The sequence below is a fragment of the Trichoplusia ni genome, chromosome 3 (genome assembly GCF_003590095.1).
Source record: "Trichoplusia ni isolate ovarian cell line Hi5 chromosome 3, tn1, whole genome shotgun sequence".
NCBI lineage: Eukaryota > Metazoa > Arthropoda > Insecta > Lepidoptera > Noctuidae > Trichoplusia > Trichoplusia ni.
In genome coordinates this window covers 12,822,287-12,841,293 of record NC_039480.1, presented here as the reverse complement: position 1 = coordinate 12,841,293, position 19,007 = coordinate 12,822,287, and the positions used below count along the sequence as shown (strand labels likewise).

Sequence of the window (19,007 nt, the reverse complement as noted above, 5' to 3'; positions counted from 1 at the left end):
CAAGCCTTGCTGTAAGAGCTCATGGTGAGCGCTGGTAACAATTTTAGTGGCAAAAAGGATATTTTGTGTCTATATTTTATCTGTGATGTCTATTTTAGTGGTGAGGAGTTGTATTTGTTCAAAGGAGAAAGAGATTTGTTAGTCGAATGTTGAAATGGTCTTTTTTATTAAAATAAAAGAATATTGACTTTAATATGTGTTTTAATACCTTTCGAAAAACGTTTTTAAATTAACATAAACTGCAAATAAAACACCTACACTAAACAAGGTCCATATTCTATAATGTATTGATGGACTGGCGTAGCATCGTAGCATGAAGGCGTAGCATATTGGCGTAGCATATTTGCTACGAAAACTGTTACGTAATCTATGGAATCTAGTTTTACTACCTAGCTGAGCTGAGTCTATTGCTTTGGTACGTTACAGCAACAACAACTTCCTTTTCTTACCCATTCAAGTATTACTATTGTCTATATTTGGCCAACTACCAAAGTGTTTTTTTTTCATCAATGACGTCCAACGTATTATTAAATACGAAACAATTATAACATCCAGACTGCAGTTACAGCTAACCCAAAGGAAAGCGCTCCAAATTTTGTGAAACTACGTCATCAAAAATAAACGACCTTGCAAATATATACCTATCAAAAACATAACCTATTACAGAATCAAAGTACTTTTTTTTCACATAAAACCGCTCTCGCAATAAGTAATTTATCCTTGTCCCGGGGGCTCAGGGCCGGATTTAGGGGCCCAGAGGCCTCGGGGCAACAAAGGAAGGCCCTGCTTGTGGAAGCGCCGGGCTTTCGCCACGGTGGCCCTCTCCTTAATCCAGCCCTGCATTTAAGACACCCAGACTCAAAACAACAATGCTTGTCCTACCAGGGCATTGAAGCCGCGACACGACGCGCTCAGTGGGTTTTGCTTGATGACCTAAGCGCACGGCTTTCCCTCAGAATTAAATTACTTTACTTGTATAATTTATTGCGTATTTGAGGGTGTACACCGCAATATATTTATGTGAGTCAAGATAAGCCATAGGTATCAACGCAGAAATAAAACAAGCTTTAAATATGTCATAATTTAATTTATATCTTGTTTAACAAACACATAATAACGAATCCATCGTAATTGGCACTAAAATTAGAGGTGGGTTGTAATTTAAATTACGAATAAGTACTAAACTACCACTTTCACAGTTATCTTTTAAATACGTTTAGCCAAATGAGGTTCTAGTTTCAAAATACTGGGTGTGTCCTTAATTTTAATATTAATCATTAAACCTCCGAATTTTGGAGTTTGCTCGAAGCATGAGACTCTGGCCTGCGGGCTCGATGAATATCGTAGCCGGGCCTTGCATCCAAGGCTCACCATCCACCTGCATAGCGCATGACCCCTCCAATTCAATCTAAAACAACGCAATGCGAAATTAATTTAATTAAAACTAACATGTTAGCGCTACATTTTATGGTATTCAAATGAGGCTTATACTGAAAAAATAAAGTCCAATTACCTTAAGACTAGAAGCCTGCGCGAATCGGTACGGCTCTGCCAAACCACATTGCAATCTTGCAATATGGAAAGACGACGATATTCCAACGACCTGGAAATTTTCGTTTAAATATTGAAAACAATACTGATATCAAATTCTATTTTTTTATCCAGTCCCCTTTGTCCTACTGCTGGGCCTCCCCTATATTATATTTCAATTTTCTTTTATAATTACCTCTAGTTTCCCATCGTTTATACTCTGTTCCGCTACGTCCTCTTCATTCCCCATACCTGAAATCGTTTAAAATTATTTGAAAGTTAACGCCTAATATCACAATACAAATCGAATGCATTTAGGTAATAAACAGATTTTGTATCCAAATATTCTGCTCCGTAAGGGGTATAAAATACAGTTCTATTTTCTTCAAATCGGCGTTGTACACAGGTGTGAGGTGAGTCCCGCGGTCGGTGTATGAAGGATTGCAACGCATTGCCATACACCGACACGAAAACACGGATGACGTAGCACGGCGGTTCAGGTTTAGTCAGTGAGAGTCTGACACTACCCTTTTCCTCCCCTCAGGGAGGGAGTGCCCATGAGGATTTTTTTTAACTTTCCCACAACGCCATCTAGTCTCAAACTTAGCAACAGCTTATATTATGAGTGAGGTAACTGATAAACATCCCTACTAATATTATAAATGAAAGTAACTCTTTGTCTGTCTGTCTGTGACGCTTTCACGTCTAAACCCCTGAACTGATTTTAATGAAATTTAATATAGAGACAGAGTTGACCTTGAGAAAGAACATAGGATAGTTTTTATCCCGGACTTTTGAAGAGTTCTCTTGGAAACGCGATATAACCGACCTCGACGCGGGCGAAAAGCTAGTACTTATATACTTCTAAATATATACATAATATATTATAGATAAATTACACCCAGACACAGGACAAATGATCGTGCTCATCACACAAACATTTGTCCTGCGTGGGAATCGAACCCACGACCTCCGATATAGCAGTCAGGGCCACTAACAACCAGACCAACAGACCAGTCAAGCCAGTCAATTCCCCGCAAAACCAAAATAAAAAGCTGTGAGGTGAGTTATAAAAATAGTAGTTACTCCAGAGGTCGACGCCGGCGCCCCAGGAGGGGATGTTGAGCGCGACGAGCGCCTGCAGCGGCGGCAGCGGCAGCGGCTCGCGCGCCGCGCCCAGCCACACGCACAGGCGCCGCTCCAGCCCGCCGCAGCCGCCGTCGTCCAGCGCGCGGCCCACGCCCAGGAACGCGTACGCCATCTGACACGCACGTACAACACTCACCTTGCTTACGTCATCATCTGCATTCCTAATTAAGTAGGTAGTCTAACATCTTTTTTTGCCCCGCGTCGTATGAAATCAGAACGCATTAAATTGCCGAACAAACACCAGACCAAGCGGGTTATGAGTGTTGCATACGGCACATTGCGCTGTGATGTACGTAACATCGTAGAATCATCTTACAGAAGGGCTAAGAATTACTATTTTTGTTTACTTAAGCCTCTGTACGTCGCCCTGCAGTCTGAATACTTAATTATAAGTAAATTTTATTGACTTTGCTTTCAATAAGTATTGGGTAATAGTACAGTGTAAATGAAATTAAAACCATTTCCAAATTAAGTAAGTACTTAATGGGATTGACATGATATTACCAATGTAGGTCAAGTCCCTAAATCCTATTAGGTGGATCAGTGCGTCTTTCTGAAAGACTGATATTGGAGCACGTTTTCCATGACTTTTTGACACCAGCCTACTATTGAATCATACTATATCATCTTTTTTCATTTGAGATTTGATACAGGGTAACTTACGTAGTTGAGCGTCCGACTAGCGTATCTATAGAGGAACTGGGCCCTCGCGTGATGGAAGTCCAGCGCCACTTGTGCGTCGACGCCGATGCTCGCGTAGTTGTACGCGTACAGCACGCGCTGTTGCCGCAAGCGACCGAGACGACTTCGTTTCGGCTTGATTGTTACCTTCCATCTGTCAACAATTAATTAACGCTGTAATTAAGTTACATGTTGAAAATCATTGGTTCTAAGTCCTGGAGCTTGTGAACCAATCTGGAGAAAATAGGTACCTATTATTCGATGGAACTGTTTACTCACGCGTATCTATAGGGATTACCGGACTAGTTTTGGGTTAAACGGAATACTAAATTAACCATCACGGAACTAGTCATAAATCATCTTAACGAAAGGAATAAAAAAAACTTATGTCTGTAATAATTTATCTTTACTTACAATTGGACATGAACAACTCTTGTTTTTATATATATGTAGCTATGCATACCTGTCAAGGGGCTGGTGATTGGCTTGTTTCACAGCATTTATGATATTGTGCGCATCCAAATTTGAGTGTCCACCAGCGCCCCAGCCGAGGACGCGAGACAGATCATTTCCGGTCCCCATGGGCAAAATCGCAACAGCTGCCTGTGTTACACATTTAATATGCACGTCACATATGTTAGATTAAATACATAAATAACTTATGGACGGGACTTGATCATTAAACAAAGCATGCATATTAATAACAATAATGAATTATAATATATGCAAATAATGTTTATGCAATCATTCGTTTCGATTTAATTATTATAGGTACCTTGACTTGTGGTGATGAAAATAAAGAGTTCATAACCCAGGCCACGGTACCGTCTCCGCCGGCAACGAGGATCCGACATCTTGAAGGCAGCCATCGCACAACACTTTCGGGAGATGTCGAACTAATATCCACTACCTACAAAAACAATTTAGCATTACTACATTTAACTACATTACTTACTACAAACTCCTAAATTGAAAGAGTGTGCGAATGTTCTATTATGTTTTCACCAGTCGTATGGTCGTATGGTCCTTGCGGTTATATGGATACGGACTTGTATGAACGGGGTTTAAGGGATATATAATGCGGGGAAATACCAATGTGAATTCTTCAGATTAAACTCACAAGACAATCAAATTGATTCAAAGATAAGTATATATATAATAAATAATGTTTAAAAACGAAAGTATCACGACCTATGACGCCGAAAAGTAGACTCTAACAATGAGGCTAGTCTACAAACTTAAAAGTCGCTGAGCGAGTTATGCTCAGTTTCTTTTATAGATAAAATGAAAATATCCCGAGATATTAAGTGACCGATGCCGACGTAGCTTGTAGAGTAAGCAAGCTAAAGTGACAGAACTAGTTACGTCTTCTAAACGAGCTACGGCTGTTAGAACAGACGAGTTCTTGAGTGGAGACCAAGAATCGGCAAACGCAGTTTCACACCAGCTCGATGGACCGATTGGGCACGGGTATATACTCGAAAAATTTTATCCACCTTCTAAGAAAGTCGGGAAAATACAAAACTATAAAATTAAACTTACTTGAATGGGATTAAGTAAGCCTCTAAATAAGGACAGCACTTCATCACTCCTATTACTTCCAGACTTGGGGTTAGCTGAAAAAAATTATTGTCATGAATATTTAAATTAAATATTCACGAGTGTAATTTGTATGATGTTAACGTCAACCTACAGTCATTAATATACATGTTTATTAAATACACAAAAGGTTCTTGGCACGAATTTTGAAAACAATAGAGTCATTCTTTATACTTATGTACCTACTAAATCAGACACATTCAGATATCAACATAATATTACAGATATGTATCTCTTGACAAACAATTAATAAATTTCTTGTTTCATGTGAATAAAATTTGCTCAAGGTAAAAGTAGTATTCTTTAATCTTATGTATATTAAAAGAATACTACTTTTTGCTGCAATAATGGACAGTGCCATGGGTAAAGTCTTGAAGAAAGCTAACTACTCACAAATTAAAAAGGCGAAGTTAAGGAGGTCTGATACTCTAAATAAGCCACAACCTTTTTTGCTTTTGAATACACACCCAAAATAATAAATGGTTCCCAGTCATTGTCCCCTGGATGCTTTATGTTAGAAACTACTCCCTTTTCTAACTGAACACATGCAGGAGGTATTATTATGTTCCGGTACTTTTGAAAGTCACATTGCTGTAAAATGTTGAAAAATATTTTATAAATAAGTTTGCATGTTTAATAAATTATTCAAAATGATTAATTAAATTGTTTTTCTTTTGTTAATTATTCAGAATTTTAAATATGTAATTATTTTTTGTGTTCATGAAAAAAACAATGATATATTTAATAATGAGTCAGTGTTGCTAGTTACCTCATCATCTAATGTTACAGATGTTGTCCAGAGCTTCATTCTCTGACACCATGCACAGAAGTATTTCTTGAAACCTTCATCATTCTGGTCCACATTCTCGCTTGGAACTGTTGCAACTAGTAATAAAATACATTTTGTAAAATATAAGCACTAATAAATAATTAAGCAGTTGGCTTTCTTGGTATACATACCATGGACCCAATGATGGTAAAAAGGTTTGTCTCCAGGCCATGTGATTGGTTTGCACCTCATTCTTTTGTCTATTGCCCTGTGGCATCTCTTGCAGGCACTCACAGCACAACACTCACAGAACAATCCTACTATGGGTAACATGAGTTTACTACAATTTGTGCACTGAAAAATTGAATCGTGTTAATGCATTTAAAGAATTGTTTAAATTATACAATTGTTTTAAATGCCTAATTATCTTGACTTTATTAAATGTATTTCTTCCTAAATATAATAAAAAAATGAATTTTTATTTATAGGTTGTATAGCTTTACATCCATCAAGTAATCACTTACGCGTCAAAATGCCCCAGAGTATACGAAATCACAAAACAAGAAAAAACTTACATAAATGTTGTACGGTACTGATTTGTTGCACTGAATACTTCTCCAAGTGTGTCCTCTTGTCCTATACCTTGTCCGCATATAATTATTATCAGAAAAAACAGAATGCAGAATTCGATATAATAAATAAACCAGAAACACAGCACCAACTAAAAAATAGTGATTGCAAAAAACATCGTTCAAATTCAAAACGGATTCCATTTCGAACATTGACCTACTAAGGACACTTTAATTTAGAACATCTAATTTATGAAACAAAAGTTTGAATTTATCAATAGAGGAAAAATCGATAGATAAGTTCCATTGTTATTGTTAGGTACAAATTATGTTGACAAAATAATTCTGTCAAGTTTCTAATCTAAATGTCATTGTCAAAGTCAACTTCTGAATTTCAAGACTTGCCACACCCAAAATATAATTTCTTTGTTCGTTATTTCTTCCAGACCTTGTAAAATTCGGTACAATTAAGCTAAAAATAAATAAATTGGTTGTGTGTCAAATATTTGATATATTCTAGCGGCATCAGAAAAATATCATCTCTGAAATTTAAGTTGTCTAGGTATAGTGGTTAATTATATAAAGCATGGCGACAAACGAACGGACAGACATAAGGACGGACAGCAGAGACAACTTTTCTTTATTACTATCTAAACTGGGGACAATGCAGCAGCATGTGTAGGCTAAAATTATCTAAATCTTATAAGAATGGCAACTTTTAAATTACCTTGTAAAGCAAGTAATACAAGTTAAGCAGTTATTGTTTTAAAAGAATAATTCTTTAATTAGAGTTTACTGAACTTTTAGATTAAAATATGTACATATGTATTTATTGTAATAAGGCAGTCAATGTTTTCTTTAATTTGACAGAACTCAAATCCAGAGGTGTCTTTTTATCTTTGTTGGATACATCCAAACTTGCTCCAGCCTTCACTAACATGCAGGAAACAGCTTCTCTATCTTCTTCACAAGCAACATGTCTGAAAAAATAAGTTGATAGAAAATAAGTTTACTACATTCTACACCTTTCATAAAATAGCAACTATATTTAATGTCTTATACTACTACTAAAGCTAACATTTTTTTTTTCAAGGAGTAAATTATATTTACTTATGCAAGAAAATAGATATGAAAAAAAAAGGTGTACATACAGTGGTGTTGAACCTGTAGAATCACAAATATCAACTATAATATTAGGTGTCGCCAGAAGTAGCTCAACTATATTATTCCTGCCTTGAGCAGCAGCTCGATGTAGAGGTGTTGCATTTAGGACATCTGTCTCATTAATGTTTGCATCATAGTTTATCAGAAGTTTAGTCACCTGAAATAGTAGTTTTTATTTAAAATATTTTGATTTATAACATACCTATTATCATTATTAATCAAATGTTCTCTCAGAAGAGTTATCCTCTTGCAATGATGTCACTCTAAAAGTATTTAGAAGATTCAAGAAACTTAGGAATAATTTATTAGTTCAAAAAAGATAGGTACCTCTAAATGACCTTTAGAGCATGAATAATGTAATGAAGACTGGCCCCGAGTTGTTTTCTTATTAACATCAGCTCCTTTGCCAAGTAATAGTTTTACAACTTCGATTCTTCCCGCTGATGAAGCCAATATTAAAGGTGTTGAATTAGTGTCATCTAATGGATCGACAGGGCTTCCCAAGTCAATCAAAAAGTCCACTAAGTTTTCATTTCCTCCAAGTGCAGCCCAGTGTATTAGAAGCCGTTGGTTCTGAAAATACAGCATATATTTATTAAGAAAACAATATTCGTTATTAAAATACTATCTCTGAATAATCAACAACAACTTACAGAGTCCGGTGTTTTTACTAAAGTGCTGTCTTGATCAACTTTTACTTTAACTTGATTAAAGTCTCCTCTATATGCAGTCTCGTACACAGAGCCTATCGACATTTTTATAAGGATTTTATGAATTAGAATTAATCACAAATCTATTAAAACTGATTTTCAGGCGAATCTGGCGCTAGAAAAATGTAAACAATGAAATGCCGAATGCTGGTTGACAGATGTCTTCTAGCTTTTGCAACAGATACAAAACAAAAAAAAATGTCACAGACTATATGCAACTAAAAACATAATAAGCCTGAAAATCTAGAAAAGGAAAAGTTCATCACGATTCCAAATTATGATTGAATTTGTGAATTACGTTGTTTGGGACAAGAGTTTTATTAAAATTTTTAAAAACATAGCTATTTTTACGGTTTACGGGAGAAACTCTATTGTGTGTTATGGGGCATTTTATCAATACAGAGAATAAAGTTATATTATCATGACCTACCTACCAACCCACATCTACTTTTCTTTATCTTTATTTTGTAGGGCATCGACTTTCGTTTGCCTCAACTTTCGCATTGTTGTTATTGCTGTCAGACAAGTGTCAACTGTAACGAGTGACGTACTTAATTTTTAATTGACACAAGTTTATAAAATGAAAATACGCTGCTATCGTCTTATAAACTTCATAGTAGTATGAAGACGACGTGAATATTGATACTATATCGAATATAGTTACGTAGTTGTAATTCGAAGCGAGTCATATAAAGCTCTATTCAATAAAAGAGTGATACATTGGTGTTGAGTTAACTGGCAAACAATAAAGCCATAAAGTGTTTCAGGTTCAAGAAATAAATTACTGTTACATACAAGCAAAGGAGTTTTCTGTCAGGGGTATGGAATTAGATGCTTCAAATAAATAGTGGAAGTAATAACTATTTATTCTAACAATAATTACAGTATACACATCGAAATTACAATGACGTATTATGATTACTACGACGGCAGTAAAATATTCTTGTTTTTGTCAAGCAGAATTGGCCTTCCATTGGATCTTGTAAGTATTTCGATTATTTCTTTATTTCATAAATAATTGTTGTTATATTATAGTTTATAATTGTCTATACTAGCCTTTATAAGTGAAGGAAAGTATGCTTCATGCAAGTGATATTGTTTAGAATATTGAATAGCATAAATATTATTATGGTTTGATTGATAATGTTGGTAGCAAATGTATTGCTATTTGCTACTAGGAATATAGTTTGTGCATCATTCAAGATTATGATTCCTTAATGAAACGTTTGAACTCTGAAACTTTCTAAGAAATACGGCTTGGCAATGTGCACAACAAAGGCTTACAATATTTTGTCATAATATATTATCTCTTATAACAACAATAAATTATCTGATAGATGTTTCTATTAAAAACATTATTATATGTTTATAAATAAATTGTATGATTCACTACAAGTGTCTACAACTAATGTTTATCATAACAACTTTAGAAGTATTATAGGGAGTGACGGGCTAGTTTTAAAGTCACCAAGGTCTAAACCATCTAAATGAGTTAAGCACCACCATTAATATTTGTAATTACCAACTAAGATAATGAATTTATTAATCAATAGTTTGAATTTATCTGTTGTATTGTAAGACATATCTAATAGCAGATTCATTCTTTACATAAAATGTTTCAAACCTGAAGCAAGTTTGTTTTTAAGTATTTTATGGTACAATTTTATGGCTCTCAGTATTAGTACCTACCTTGAAAAATATATAAAATTTAAAGGTCAAAGTACATAACCTTGGGCCACTCCATCCCTCTCATAAAAGTATGTTGCACAATTTAATGTCTTCATGAATCTTGTGATTTTTCAATTTATTAAAAATTATTATTGAAGTTATGTAATAAACTAACATGATTAAACCAAGAGTAAGTTATAAAAACCACGATCCAACCATTACAATGGTATATACATGTGTATTTTAGACCTGCAAACACAAGTTACTTATTATGCCTTAGCATGGCCATAGTTTCCCATAGAAAAAAAAGAGAAAATCTCTCAAATCATAATTTGTTGATCATAAAAACTTTCTACATATGTTTTTCGTAGCAAATTTATTTTACTCGCGGAAAAAATCACGCGTGTCAACGGAAAGTATCTACAGATCTTTGAAAAATCTCAGTGCTTTTTAAAACAAAAAATTCGTGTCTATCTACATTACCGAAATGAAAAAATAATTAGTGATAGTAATTTTAGCACAGTTCCAATAGTTTTTATTCTGCCGGCTACTTCACTTTTTGCATTAAAGCGTTTCGGATGCAGATATCTCAATTTTTCTCTGAATGAGAAAAAACATCACGTATGTAATACGTAATGTGACCGAAAAAAATATTAGAGAAAGTTGCGCGGCGATCGAATACAAACTTGAATTCACAGCCGCATATAGAACAAATACTTTAAAGAAACCATAAAATAAAACAGCTTCGATGTTAAATGTAAGAAGAGTATTTATTTTTGAATAAACGAATAACGAACATCACAAATAGACTCTGATGTAATAAAATTAAAAAGAAAAACAAAAAAAGGATATTCGTCATCGGAGTAGGCCGAAGTTAGTCCAGTCTGTACTTTTAAAATACTAAATTTCCATAAATAGGCTCTAACTGTGCCATTTCGTCACAATGGCAACTTCTTGAAAGGAGAAAGAATAAGCATTGATCGCTACACTACACTACTCAGTACGAGGTGACATCATAGTTATCCTGGTTTTATCACGTTGTTTTCCTTCGTCTTGGTAATGTCTAAATATAAGTTATAAGATACAAATTCGTACCTACTTACGTATATTATATTCATATCAGCTTTCCCATAATGAATTCTTGTACATAAACGTAAGGACTCGCAAGATACCTACTAACAAAAGTTTAAAAATAACTAAATTAAAGAATCTGTTTGATAATTGGTAGTTTGAATAATGCAGCTTGTAAACAATGTTTCATGGTTAATTTTATAGTTCTATCATTTAAGTGTATAAGAACGATGATTCATAAAAACGTAATAAATTACGATGGAAAATCATCGATAAATTTACTCGATGATAAAGTTAAGGATGAATGTCAAAAAGGTATGTACCAAAGTGTACTATAGGTATATGTAATATACATAATATAATATATATTACATATACCTAGTAAAATATTATAAAGAGGTAAAGTTTTTGACGGTTTAGCTTCAGTTAATATCACGATTTACTGAACCGAAATTATTTTTCTATTAGACCACATCATTCCTATGCTATAGGTACATAATATATATGTTAACTCCAAAAATATCACCCAACGAAGTGGTCACGTGCCAGCGAGTTTGCCATTAAAGAGAAAATATCGTAAATGTGAAATCATGAAACTGGAATACCCACATACACGTGGTTTTATTTCACAATATTTCTTCAAAGATTTGAATTTATTGTGAGGTGTTGAAATAAGAAACGCCTACATTAAGAAAATTAATAGTGCCTTAAATTTATGAAAAAAGAAGAAGAAAAAAACAGGTGCCTACTACCTAATTGGCTGTCATAGTCATACCCACTCGATTATATCACTTAACCGACCTCGAATATTGGCCTCGATGTTTGATTTACGTCATAATGTTTATTTAATATCGGGAGCGATAACTGACCAAGACTTTGTTATTTTTAAGTTCACTGCTCGAGATTATTGTTAACCCAAAGATAACCGAAAGATTCTCTCTTATCGCAATACTGGCGGTAATCTTATAATTTCAGCTATAAACTTTGTAGATATCGAAGCGCTGTAACTTAATTGTCTTATTGTGTTCGTATTTTATAAAACGTATTTACCTTGTTCTTGGAACTAAACATTAGTCCTATTCTATCTATTATATCTATTATATCTTTTTGTTGAAAAGAGTTATAATATTATGTCTGGGTAGATCGGAATTTGAAATTTGTCTTTCATGACTGTTGTAATGGATATGATGCCAACGATATTTATTTACGTACACGGGTCAATGTTTTTATTACCAATGCAAATTTATACAATTCCAGTGAACATATTTTCAGCCTTTGTTGTGTTACCTATATTCGTAGTTAGAAAGCAATCTAGATTTCAATATCACATTATTCATTGTACGTAGTAGGTAAAGTTTATTGCTTATGCAAAAAATATTGTTTTTTTTCACTCGTGTCGCACGTTATTCATTAGGTTTTTTTTTCCTCATTAGGTAAATTTTTTGATAGCACAAGTAGCTGCACTATGCCTGGCAAGATTGTTTCGAAAACCGTTAAGATTTGCTTCGCCCGAATTCCGACATAGCGTGTGCCTTGTTATAGGTTTAACGATGGGCTATTTTTGTTTTGGAAGGTAAACCATTTTAGATTTATTATGTTGCATGTCTTTTAAAGAGCGGGACAAACAAAATAAGACGCGGATGCGTCGTAGATGCAAAGGCTGTTTGACAAATATCTCCCGGAAAAGTACAGAAGCGTCGCCACATAGATAAAGAAAAAGACTGATTGCGGACGAGACGCTGATGATTTTGTCTGACCCTCCCCATCAACACTTAGCGGTTATCCAAGAAGCAATTTCTATAAAATTACAAAAATATATAGTACGCATTTAAATGGGCTATTTCAATGATGCAGTGCAGATCAGAAATTATCAAAAAAGTCAATAAGACCAATATCAGAATCCTGCTGAAGCTGTATTTTATTCTCTGAGCTATGTTTTGAATTAAATATCAATAATGTGCGGTAATAAAGATAATATTGAATTTGTATAGGCACTTCGATAACTAGTAAACCTTTTATTAAATTTTTATCACCCACCAGGGTTGCTCCTTGGATTACCAAAAAAAAACCTCTAAAAAGACATAAAAAGGAAGAGCTTACGCTTAACTAGGCTAGGTGTGTCTCTAGAATGGAGTTAAGGATTTCATTTTCATTCGCTGGCACACTAAACAAGTCAATTGTCAAGTTACTGATGTAACCGTACATCATATTTTTTGTTATTCTTGTGTTTAAATCGAAATTAAGAAAAAATATTTTATTTACAGACAAGCTATACATTTATCGGTGCTGCCTATGTTAACATACACCCTACTTAAGAGTGTTCCACATAGAATAATGGGAAAGTAAGTGTCAACCAATAAGCATATTTAAAGCTTCACATTATTTTAAACAAAATAAGACGCGCTTTATATCATTAAAATTGCTTGGATAACAGTTCTGTTAATCATAAATTAACGACGTACATTTGTAATGTATTTTTTGCAGCGTTATTTTAGCAGCTTCTATGATTTATTTATCATGTCTTCATTTGCATCGTCAAATATATCATACTGCTGACTACACGTTGGATATAACAGGTACACGAAAACATTGCACGGAGGCCTGATTTCATTAATTAGTACGGCACAGTTGTTATCTTACTCATCGCAAGTACTTTTCAGGTCCGTTAATGGTGATAACTCAAAGGGTGACGTCATTAGCTTACTCACTGCAGGATAATTTAACTGGAAAAGCGAGCAGTTCTAAATGTACGAGTAATTCTGTCGATAGAGAATTGTCTAAACTGGAGAAGATTCCGTCACCTTTGGAGTACTTCGCATTCACTTTAGCATTCCAAACGTTGATGTGTGGCCCAGTAGTATTCTATTCCGACTATATTAAGTTTATTGAAGGTGCTCGAGTGGACGAGGTAATTGTCCTACTTATAATAGCTGTTTCCTTGAAGTTCATACATCACCTACCTTTCTACGTACTAAATACAATCAAGATAATGTCAAGTACCTAGTCCTTTTAGATAAATTTAATTTTCTGCTTAATAACTATTTATGTTTTCATATACCTACTAGGTACCTCATTTAGTAGCTAAGCTGATAAATCGTCATGAAAGTACTGAAAAAAATCCTCGATACAATTTAATCAAATTATGTTTATCATACAGGATGAGAAGACTACAAGTGCCAAGGAACCGTCTCCGAGGCGAGCCGTGCTTTATAAAGTCGCCGGCTCTCTGGCCGCAGCTTTATTATATTTGACTTTAGCCAAGAAATACCCACTGACTGTTTTAGAAGGTGATTACTTCGATTTTTTATTCTGCATTGAGAGCTTTATCTAAATTAAACGTGCAAATTTTCTACCATACAAGAAATAAATAGACTCATACTCTGTATTGTTGTTCTGATCAAACACACCTTAGAATATAAGTAAGCAGGTACTTACTTACTTAGACACCTTAACAAACGTAGATATGGAATACCAAATGTCATAAAAACCAGTTATCCTAAAATCGAATCGCTTCCCAAATTTTTTCGTCTTTTCTCCGTGTCGCGATGTCGGAGTCTATTATTAACATGAAGTTTTTAATCCCTAGAACTGACAGATCCAGCATCAGAGGTCTCCCGGTCATGGTCAGCGTTGTATCTGCTGTGGTACGCATACCTGTCCACCTTAGTCGTACGTTGCAAGTACTACCACGCTTGGCTTCTCTCCGAGGCAATTTGCAACAACTGCGGCATGGGATTCAACGGTTACGACAAAGACGGTACTCCTAAATGGGACAAAATGTCCAACATCGATATATTTGGTTTTGAGGTAATTATATTTTGACTTTATTTAGATAATATGTAGGCCTTCCGAGTTTGTATGGTTGTGTTATGAGTCGTTAGTCTGACTCGATATGCTTAATGAATTGGAAAGGCTGTAGCAGGTTCCGCTCACGCGTTAATTCTATTAATAACAAGTCAGAGGTCCAGATCGTATATGCATTCACTGTCACACCCTGACCCATGTATAACCATATAACTGCCTTATCCCTATAACTTTTTATTGATGATGCTACAGCATTTAAAAACAGTTGTCTTTATATTCTGTTTGGTCTTCTTATGTTCCTGCCTAGGTATTGTATCGCTTATAAAATATACAGCGAAGTATTTTAATGTTTATAATTAATTGAACGTTCCTTAATTTCCATATAACGTTCGTATAATCTTGTATAATTTCCTTTTCAATACTTCTAAAACTTACTTTTGCCAGCATAATAATAGATTTACATTATTCATCGATTGACACCCGCTGTTCAAAGGTTTTAAATACACCGCGTTTTAGGGTTCAATGCACAAAAGTTAAACACGGTATTGTAATACTAAAGCTTTGTTGTCCATACTTCTGCATGTGACCTTTTTTTTTCAGTACACTTTCACAGAAAAAGCTTAGCAAGCTTCTCGTTTTTTAAAGTCGTATTTGTGTCTTATTGTCTGTCTTTTCTCCAGTTTGACATCGAATTGGAAAAATATACGGATATTATTAAACCTGGTACTATTTTCAGTTCGCACAAAACTTTCGCTTAGCCGTGGCCAGTTGGAACAAGAACACGAACGCGTGGCTCCGCGACGTGGCGTACGAGCGCGGCGGCGCGGCGTGGCGCACCTCCCGCGTGTACGCGCTCTCCGCCGTCTGGCACGGCTTCCACCCCGGATACTACCTCACTTTCTTCGCCGGTGGCATCTTCACCATTGCTGCTAGAAAGGTAAAACACCTTTACCCGAATTCACTTCTTCCCCCCAAAGTGATGCAGGTGACCTGGGCCTGGATTCTGCTATTTACAATGGCCGATGGATGAACTGCAATTGGATTGAATTTTAAACTTTTCCTATTCTTTTAAGCATTTTGCCAACACAATAATTGAAAATTAATTATATTGTCCGTGAGGGATCTGCTCCGTACTAAATTTTCAATTATGTGTTGGAAGAATCGTTATACGAATAGTGTCATTTTAGTCCTATTTCCATTCATCCACCATTGTACTTTGCAGAATTGGGGCCCTGATTTTGATGTTTTGGTGCTATGACCTAGTTACCACTTTTTCATCAGCTCCCAGAGAGTCTAAGAGGCATCCCAAACTAGTATAGGTAGACCACTAACTGGTTTCCGATCCCTGTTGCCAAGGAAAATGCGGAAATTATTTTACAGACTACCTCTAGCCTTAATGTTCATTTATTGAGAACCGGTTCAATATAATTCCTTCTAGCCTAACCTAGTTTAGATTACAGAATATAAGCCAACAGCGAACACTATACATATGTAATCATTCGTATCGCAAAATTTGATGAACCATTTGGCGTAGTGGCGCGATCCGACTACAATTGCATAACAATGAACATGAGGCGATGCGGCGCGCTGTAACCAATTCATTCATCAAAAGGGATGAGTGGCAGAATATTCCGCGCAGCGTGTAGCGGACGTTACTATCGTCATAAAAAAATGAATTATTTCAGTTAATCTCAAAGAAAATGTAGAGACAAAAAAATATTTTATAATATAACATCACTTAGCAAAGTATCGCTCTTGCATTCGGCCAAAGTCTTCTATTTCCCACCATAAACCATACAATCTTAATTACCAACAGTTTGATTATGCTTATAAATTTTAATTATTCATAAGATGATAAGAATAATACGTTACGGTCGGATAGATATCACAAATAGCTCTCATGTGGTATTAACAATGGCGGGTCTCACAACCTACTCCATTTGGTTTGGTACTTAAAAAAGGTAAACAATCTTGGTGACACACCAAGATTGTTTTCGTTTTAGTCTAAAGAGTAAAACTCAGTTAAAAAAACGGGACTAAAATCCAATGTAAATTAACAATAAAGATTACCGAATCAAATATACCACTTAACAGTCATTTATATTTATTTAATGTGTGTTTGTTTATCACCTAAGATTGTTCACCTTTTTTATGTAGGTACCTACCTATATAATCAAAATAAGTATCGACGTAGCGTCGAATCGAATAAATTAGATGAGAATACGACATGACAGCCTTGACCTTAAGACCTGCACTTATTTAGTTAGACTGATTAGATAACGGTTTTTTGTCACTGATGAACCTGGAAAGATAATATCTACCTGATTCAGTTTCAATGCCTATTTAACATGTAATTACAGAATAAATTCATGTATTTTACAAATACTCATTTGTTTCATGAATAATGTTTCTAAATGTTTAATTACATGCTTAATCGTAGTGCCATGTCGAACGAATAAATAAAAATATATCTACCGAACCAAGTTACCTTGAAAAGGCAGAGTCGGGCTGGACGCAAAAGGCGGAATATCGGGTTTTCTGGATCAACTTGTGTGAGGACTATTCTTATAGTCCGGTGAAACAGTCATAGCCTGCGAGTTGCGACCAGGCTAATTGCAAAAATAGGAACTTGCTGACGTTACTGATTAAATCGTGTTATTGTATTACAGATAAGATTCGCGATCCGCCCCCTGTTTCTGGACAGCCCACCGAAGAAGCTGTTCTACGACTCGCTGACGTTCATCACCACACGGGTCGCGATGACTTACGCCACAGTGCCATTTGTTCTCCTTCATCTCGCTCCTAGCCTCGCCTTCTATGGGTTTGTATCTTTTTTAGACCATTTATTTTATAGATTTGTAGCACGATAAAAGTTTTGAAGTGAAACTTTGACGCTACCATGAACCGGGTTTTAAAGCACTGTTGCGTTAAACGTCCAACTGTCCTGGGGAAAGGGGCATAGAAAGGGACCAAGCGAGAGTGTATACATGGCGGTCGAACGCATTCTCGTAGTATACCTGTACCTAACAGGCCAACGCGAGCGTTACCAATATCTCCATTTCCACATTACGCAATTTTTTTTGTGTCTTCTATAAAAGTTCCCTACCTATAAGCTCACTGCAAAGTAACTTCTAATAATTTGTCTCATGTAACAACTGATAATATGCCTTGTTATTTTCAGAAAATTTTACTACTCTCTTCACTTCATCGCATTAGGTGCTATGCTAATACCTGAGAAGACCAAGCACTCGACCGTCCGAAAGGTGTCATCTCATGTTCTAGAAATTCAGCACAAGACTTCAGTTTCTAATACAACAGAAGTGACCGTAACAAACCGAGATGTGCCGCAGGAATTCAATGGTAAACTGAAAATGTCATAAGAACATCAACATTAAAGGTTTATTCTATGGAACACCACAACTTTACTGTTTTATTATGTACAAAAAGTTCATGGAGAAATTGGTTTATAACTGTTGGAACTCGAATCTGTAACAGCTCATGTTTATTTTTAATAAGTAAGCAGCTACTTCCTGTTAGGTTTATCTCAGAATTGAGGCGGTTCTCTTCGATTTTTTAATTATATTATAATTTTTTTCCAACAATGTTTTGTTAACTTATACGAATACTTTAAAACATGTCACAATGCTTATTTTGTATTGATTTCGTACAGTATTAGTTAACTGGTACTTTTTGACTAAACTTAGCTGATAGGATGCTTTTATGTTAGAACAGAAGTGTAGGATTTATTTTACTATTTTGTTAATTATTTTCAGTAGAGATTTATATAGTTTAAATATTACTTAAGCGGCTTTGTCTGTGAATTGATATTACCGCTACATACCGCCGTTATGTTTACCCACTAGGTTAATATGTAACAAACATTACCAATATACTTTTCAAAACTCGAAAATTTTAAAGTTAAATTGTTAGTTTAAAGCAAAATTACCTTTGAATTGTTACAAACTGTGGAACTATAATAAAAATAGCATTATTTGGAAAACGAGATCTTACAATAATGTTTTTAAAAAACTATAAATGTGGACTTTTATTATTAATACTTTATTTGACGATTAACTTACGAATTAGTCGGGCGATACTATGTGTATCGCCCGACTAGTTTCCTAACATTGTTACGCGGCCGATTTGTGGCTAGTCTACTGTTACTCCAAATAAAAATAATATGAATACTTCGAATACTTACAGATAAATCTTATATCAAATTTTATTCTTATTATATTGTTATTTATGCTGGTTAGTGCTGTTGGTATAGAAGTTATGCAGGCTTTGGAACCT

The 19,007-nt window shown here is 35.0% G+C and overlaps 3 protein-coding genes across 3 annotated transcripts; 1 reads left to right on the top strand and 2 right to left on the bottom strand.

The window, feature by feature from the left end:
* Positions 1–1,066: 1,066 nt before the first annotated feature.
* LOC113491976 (diacylglycerol kinase epsilon) lies at positions 1,067–6,957 on the bottom strand. Its single transcript, XM_026869217.1, has 12 exons — positions 6,304–6,957; positions 5,920–6,082; positions 5,729–5,844; positions 5,427–5,550; positions 4,903–4,976; positions 4,136–4,270; positions 3,824–3,963; positions 3,343–3,514; positions 2,617–2,791; positions 1,727–1,782; positions 1,514–1,603; positions 1,067–1,408 (listed from the first exon to the last, which is right to left on the bottom strand). Exons 1-12 carry the CDS (start codon positions 6,508–6,510, stop codon positions 1,271–1,273), a joined length of 1,590 nt encoding a protein of 529 aa, XP_026725018.1. The 5' UTR covers positions 6,511–6,957; the 3' UTR covers positions 1,067–1,270.
* An 83-nt stretch (positions 6,958–7,040) lies between these two features.
* LOC113491982 (26S proteasome non-ATPase regulatory subunit 10-like) lies at positions 7,041–8,341 on the bottom strand. The gene is made up of 4 exons (XM_026869226.1): positions 8,115–8,341; positions 7,789–8,034; positions 7,449–7,618; positions 7,041–7,277 (listed from the first exon to the last, which is right to left on the bottom strand). Exons 1-4 carry the CDS (start codon positions 8,214–8,216, stop codon positions 7,127–7,129), a joined length of 669 nt encoding a protein of 222 aa, XP_026725027.1. The 5' UTR covers positions 8,217–8,341; the 3' UTR covers positions 7,041–7,126.
* A 346-nt stretch (positions 8,342–8,687) lies between these two features.
* LOC113491977 (lysophospholipid acyltransferase 1) lies at positions 8,688–18,980 on the top strand. The gene is made up of 10 exons (XM_026869218.1): positions 8,688–9,153; positions 12,344–12,483; positions 13,175–13,252; positions 13,395–13,486; positions 13,571–13,818; positions 14,068–14,197; positions 14,497–14,717; positions 15,451–15,651; positions 17,384–17,535; positions 17,896–18,980. The coding sequence occupies exons 1-10, from the start codon at positions 9,076–9,078 to the stop codon at positions 18,092–18,094; spliced, it is 1,539 nt and encodes a 512-aa protein (XP_026725019.1). The 5' UTR covers positions 8,688–9,075; the 3' UTR covers positions 18,095–18,980.
* The last annotated feature ends 27 nt before the right edge of the window (positions 18,981–19,007 follow it).